Source organism: Pteropus vampyrus, unplaced genomic scaffold (genome assembly GCF_000151845.1).
Source record: "Pteropus vampyrus isolate Shadow unplaced genomic scaffold, Pvam_2.0 Scaffold521, whole genome shotgun sequence".
In the NCBI taxonomy this organism is placed as follows: domain Eukaryota; kingdom Metazoa; phylum Chordata; class Mammalia; order Chiroptera; family Pteropodidae; genus Pteropus; species Pteropus vampyrus.
The window spans coordinates 60875-66760 of record NW_011889302.1 but is presented as its reverse complement, the minus strand read 5'-3'; the positions used below and the strand labels follow the sequence as shown (position 1 = coordinate 66760).

The 5886-nt window shown below is 56.1% G+C and overlaps 1 protein-coding gene across 1 annotated transcript in view; it reads left to right on the top strand.

Annotated features, from left to right (window-relative positions):
• GYG2 (glycogenin 2) overlaps positions 1-5886 on the top strand; it is a 27743-nt gene that overhangs the window by 5637 nt on the left and 16220 nt on the right. The window contains exon 2 of the mRNA XM_011383480.2: positions 1996-2137. Coding sequence (XP_011381782.1) covers positions 1996-2137 — 142 coding nt within the window. The remainder of the gene's footprint in view (positions 1-1995; positions 2138-5886) is intronic.

Sequence of the window (5886 nt, the reverse complement as noted above, 5' to 3'; positions counted from 1 at the left end):
AGAGTGAACGCTTTGTTGTTTTAGGCCAATTGCTTAAAAAAACAAAAACAAAACTAGATAGATATTTAGACGATAGATAGATATAGAGGTAGATGGATGGCAGGTGCCAGATGACAGATATTTAGATGACACGTGATAGATATATGATATACAGGTAGGTAGGTGATAGATACTAGATAATAGATAGATGCATAGGTGGTAGATAGATGATAGATAGATACATTACAGATAGATGATAGATAGATGACACATTAAAGATGATAGATAGATAGATGATACATTATAGATGATAGATAGATAGATAGATAGATGACAGATACATAGATTACAGATGATAGATAGATGACAGATAGATGATAGATAGATAGATAGATAGATAGATAGATAGATGACAGATAGGTTACATTAGATCAGACAGATGGAAGGCAGATAGTAGATAGAGCTAGATGCCCAGATAAAGAACCTTTTGCTCTGCAGACTTGAGGTCTGAACTTTGCTGTCCCCAATACTCAACTCACAGTGGCCACGACAGGAATCTGGTCATTTGCTCTTGAAAGAGGAAGCCCCCAGAACGTGTGTCGGAACAGGTGCATTTGGGACTTGGCCCCGCGAATGTAAGGGTCAGGGCGTCAGCCCAGGGGAGCAGGCCCCACGGCCGCCCTGGTGACTTTAGCCCGTGGGTGAGCCTTTCGGCCTGGCTCCCCGTGCTGCCCGAGGCATGGCACGGGGCCTGGACGGGGACCGGGGACCGGGGACCGGGGACAGTCTCCTCTTTGAGGGTTGACGTCTGTTCCGGCCCCGGGCTGTGTGCTGTGCATTTCGATGTCCGCAGACAGCCCGGCGCCCTGCACGGGGCACAGGTTCGTTTGTGCCGCTGCCTTCGTCCTGACACCGTGCTCTTGGGGGCCCACGAGTTGAACTGTTTAAAAGTCCCTGTAGAAGTCCCCGTCCCGAATAGGCGCTCAGACTTAGGACGGCCGTAAGCGGGGTCTGCCGCTTCCGTTTCTGTCCTGTGGAGCCGTCAGGGAACCGAGGACGTTTTGGATCCTGAAACGGTGCAGTTTCCTGCTGCCGTCTCCGTGGCGGCCCGTGCCTGGGCGTCAACGTCTTGGCGACACGGGGCGCGGGTCGCGTTGACCGGGCGTGACCGCTGCTCTGCACAGCTCCGCCCTCGTAGTCGGGGGGAGAGGGGGGCGTCTTCGTGCAACTCAGGGCGTCGGACGGTGGCTTCCACCCTCCACTTTGTTTTCGCCCTAAGAGTCCACGGTTTGGGGGGCCCTTCGGGGACTTGGCTGCTAAATGACAGACGGGGTCACAGGCGTGGGAGTCGGCGGCGCTGCAGCTTCAGGAAGCTGTCATTGTGCTGTGCGGGGGTCAGCGTTCCCTCGCACTTCTTGCGTGTGTGCGTGCTTGTGTCTGTGTGTGCGTGTGTACATGTGTGTGGGTGCATGTGCGTGTGTACATGTGCGCGGGTACGTGCGCGCATGCATGTGCGTGTGGGCGTGCATGTGTGTGTGGGTGCATGTGTGTGTGCATGTGTGCGCTTGTGTGCGCATGCATGTGCGTGTGTGTGCATGTGTGTGTTTGTGCGTGCGTGCTTGTGTCTGTGTATGCATGTGCGCATGCATGTGTGCACGCATATGTGTGGGTGTATGAGTGTGTGGGTGCATATGTGTGTGCATGTGTGCGTTTGTGTGTGCGTGTGTGCATGTGTGTGCATGTGCATGTGTGTGTGTGCGCATGTGTGTGTGCATATGTCTGTGCATGTCTCTGTGGGCGGCATGTGCATGTGTGTCTGTGCACGTGTTTGCGTGCTTGTGCATGTGTGTCCGTGACAGGCTGGACGTGGAATGTCACCGACGAACACGTTGGAATAGACGGTGCCCCGCACCGCGTGAGGAGCTTGAGAGAGGAGCCTCGATGAGCAGGAATGAACCGCACGGTGCCACGAGACCCTCCAGGAGTGTCTCTCTGAGTCTCTCTCTCTATCCACAGTGTCCGACCAGGCGTTTGTCACGCTGGCCACCAATGACGTCTACTGCCAGGGGGCCCTGGTCCTGGGCCAGTCCCTGAGAAACCACAGGGCCACCAGGATGCTGGTGGTGTTGATCACTCCTCAGGTGTCCGGCCTGCTCAGGTAAGACTCGGAGGCGCAGCCGTGCCCCGCTGGCTCTTCCTCCTGTCGAAGCGAGGTCCCCTACGCACGACGAGGTGCCAGGGATCGGACCTCCGGCACTCAGTCTGGGCGTCCGACACGCGTCAAGGGCCCTCGAGTCGTCACCCAAGCAGGGAACGCTGCCGTGCTGTGTGACACAGCTCAGAGGTCTGGCACGCAGCCGCCCGCTGTGACAACTGCAGACATTCCAAAGCCGGCTTGGGGGGGCGGGGAGGGGAGTGTGCGGAGCAGCTGTCGTGAAGCAGGCTGAAGGCCGAGGGACTTTGAAAAGCAACTGCCGGGAACCAAGTTGAAGATGTAAGCCCCAGAGCCGCGACCACACGTTTGGCTCTGTCACGTGTCCCAGCGGGCCGACGAGGACTCTGCCACGCGTCGGGCCTCTGTCCTGCTCTAGGCTTGGCCCCTGGGACCACGCGTGTGCTGTTTCTGGTGGCCGTGCATGGTGTTCCATCGTGCTGGTGGCTGCATGTCTGTGTTTGCCGTGAGCCTGTGAAGAGCTCAGCCGGGCGGCCGAGGTGACAGCCCGGAGCGTGGCCGTGTGTCCGTGTGCTCGGTGCTCGGTGCTCGGTGACGCTCAGGAGCCCGGTTGTCATGTCAACGCCCCTTGGGCAGCGGGGTGGTACGGCTCAGAGCCCAGCTTGCTCTGCGACCTCTGTCCCTCTAAGCTCTGCTCTGCCACCTACTCCCCACGGTGACGGACTGTGAGTTACCTTACGGTGTGTGGTCATCGAGGCTGAGGCGAGGGTCTGAGGAAGGACGGGGAGACTCCGGTGTGGGGGACACTTAGGGGACACGGCACGGGCCGAGGCTGAGTGGCACTCCCTGTTGGCAGCCAGCCACTTCACACTGCAGGGGACCGAGCGTCATAGATGGACGGGTGGCCTTGCTCCCTGCCGGGAGCTCAGGACATGGCGGCTGGAGTCAGGGGCTGGCCATCACCAGGCAGGAGTCAGAGTCTGGGGTTTTTTTTTGGCATTGAGAACAAACATCATCTGGGGACATGGGGATGCCCCGAATTCGAAGACGGCTTCAGGCAGTGTTGGGAGGACCGGTCCCAGTTAGTGCTGGCTCCGGGGAGTTCCTGCCCTCCCGTTTGCTAAATCGTTAAAGGACAGATATCACCTTACCTCATTCAGCTCTCTAGTTTTCGATTCAAAAAGGGGAATTCTGGTCCTAAGTGCATACTTACTCAGGGGACCGGGGACCCGCCCCCTCCCGAGGGACCCTCGCCGGGAGAGCTGACTTCCACATCCTGCAGGAGAATTAAAAGCAGCAGGGAGCCTCAGAGACCGGTCTCCGGCTCAGCGTGGGCTCGTCACTCTCAAGTCCACGAGCATAGACTGCTTGCGACTGAGGGCGACGGAGACGAGTTTGGGGGAGACCCACGTGGTAGTTTCCGAGAAAGACGGGCTCGTTGAGAAGAAGCAGGGTACGCGGACAGACTGAGCTGAGAAGCAGGTGGCCGTCAGAACACGGAAAGACCGACATGGGCAGAGGTGCGGAGCGAGTAATGGTCACTAACACGTTAACCGCGTGAGAGAAATCGTGACGTCAGATCCCGGCAGATGCTGGCGGTGTCGTAGGAGAGGTTTGCAGGGAAGGGATCTGTGGAACAGATGCACGAGGGGAGAGGCTCAGAGCCAGTGACCTCGTCTCCACAAGCAGAGACGCATCTGCGGAAAGTGTCCCGATGTTTTGTTTCACAACCGATGAGGCCGCATTTGAAGGAGCAGCGGAGGAAAGTGAGCCTCGAAATCCAAGTAAAAACCGAGAACATGGATAAACATTGACGCGTTTCTGTCGTGGCAACGGTAAAGATTTCTGTATCTCTCCGAGACGGATCGAAGCAGGTTCGTCTGCCAAGAGGACACAACACATCTGGATGACGTCAGACTTCTGTACTACGGCGTCCGCGGATGCAGAGAAGGCTTCGGCGTTGCAGGCGGGGCTGGCGTCTTATGGGACACGTGACATCTTTCGCGGTCATTGCGAGGGTCGAGGACTTGTGCGCTGTGGGTCCGGTCGGTGACCGTGACTAAAAGCCACCAGGAGACCACCGCCCTTCCGGGCTGCGAGGTGCCAGCGCGAAGTTGGGGGGATGAGCCTTCCGCCACGGGGCCCGTGCTCATGGCGTCAAGCAAGTTGCATTGCAAAACCTTCATCGCGCTCCTAGGAATTTGCTTTAGGGACACAGGCGGTGCCGATGCAAAGCATTTGAGAACATAAATTGCAATGGTATTTGTAGCGACGTAGAACTTGGCTCCCCACCCATCCCCATCGTGAGCATGTCACGAATTCCGTAAATGGCTGGGCGGAAAGCAGGGGGTGGGGGGAGGGAATTTGTGGCGCGATGGCGCTTTCTTCGCGCTGACGTGACTCTGAATGCTGTTCGACGAGAAAGCGTGAATACATGTCCGGGAAAACACCACCAAAAGGTATAAAGAGGTGGCCAGCAGCGCCGACAGCTGTGCGCTAATAGGAGTTTTCATCACGAAAATGAAGAGCAGATGGGACGGCGTGGAGGGAATGCACAGCTCACGTCCCGTGTCGCCTCCGAGAAGGGGTTTTCCATGGAGTGTCCCGTGAGCATCGCCCTGGTTGAGGCGGTCGACGCAGAAGTTTCGAGACACAATCATCTCGAAAGGAGATGTCCGTATTCAGCCCAGTGAGTGTAACTTGAAAGAAAAAGTAGAGATGCTCGAAATATGCGCAATGCCAGCAATTTTATTTAGACCATGGGGAAAAACGTTGGCTTGACGATGTCCTCGAGCAAAGTGAAATGGGACTCTGAGGAAGCGCAAACGGCATGCACGGGGCCGCGCTGAACGAGTCACTGTCTACACCCGAGAGTGAGTTGTACGGGCACCGGTGTCTGATTATGAAAATGGCCTTGAATTACCACGGCCCACGGCAGCTGATTGGGGAGCAGAGAGGGGGGTAGAGAGGGGGGCGTCTGGTGACACCACTGTCCTGTCTGCGGTGACGAGATCAACGACGACTATTTTTACGTGCGGTAGAAAATAGAAGTTTCAACGTGTCTGTTGACCGTTGAAAAGCAGTAGCAAAGGAATGTGCAACTTTCGCAGCATCGGTGGGCAATGCGTGGCATGCAGAAACCATCTCCTCCATGCACTGCCACGTGGGGGACAAACTATGGTAAATACAAGGAAAAAAAAATCTGTAGGACTCGAGTTAAATATCCCCATGATCGTGGTGAACGTGAAAAGATTTAAAAATCTTTTTACAAAGAGAGACACTCTCAGCTCGGGAAAATGAGCAGAAAATCCAGCTGTCGACGGTACACGGACCATCCTGAGAGCAGAGGCTGCGCGTCTGACCCCGCGGGAGTCTGTTCCGCCGTCGGGAGCTGGAGCCCACGCCCTGCCTCGCGCTGCCCCCCGTTCCTCGTTTACGTATCAGGACCTTGGCCTCTTTTAAGGGAACCGGTTCGTCGTTCCGTTGGATGCCTTTCCGTGAGGCTTTGTCTGCTGTTTTCTCGTGATTAGATGGAGCGCACACGTCTTTTCTAGCTAAAATAAATAAATAAATAAATGATAGTCCGCAGCCTGGACCGTTCCTCGGCGTGTCTTGTCTGGGAGAGTGTGTGATGCTGCCATGTCCGGTTATTGGTGACATCGACTCGGATTCCTTTGCCACGTGGTGTCCGTGGGGTTTCTTCGTCCACTGTAAAGTTATGATTTTTTCCCTCT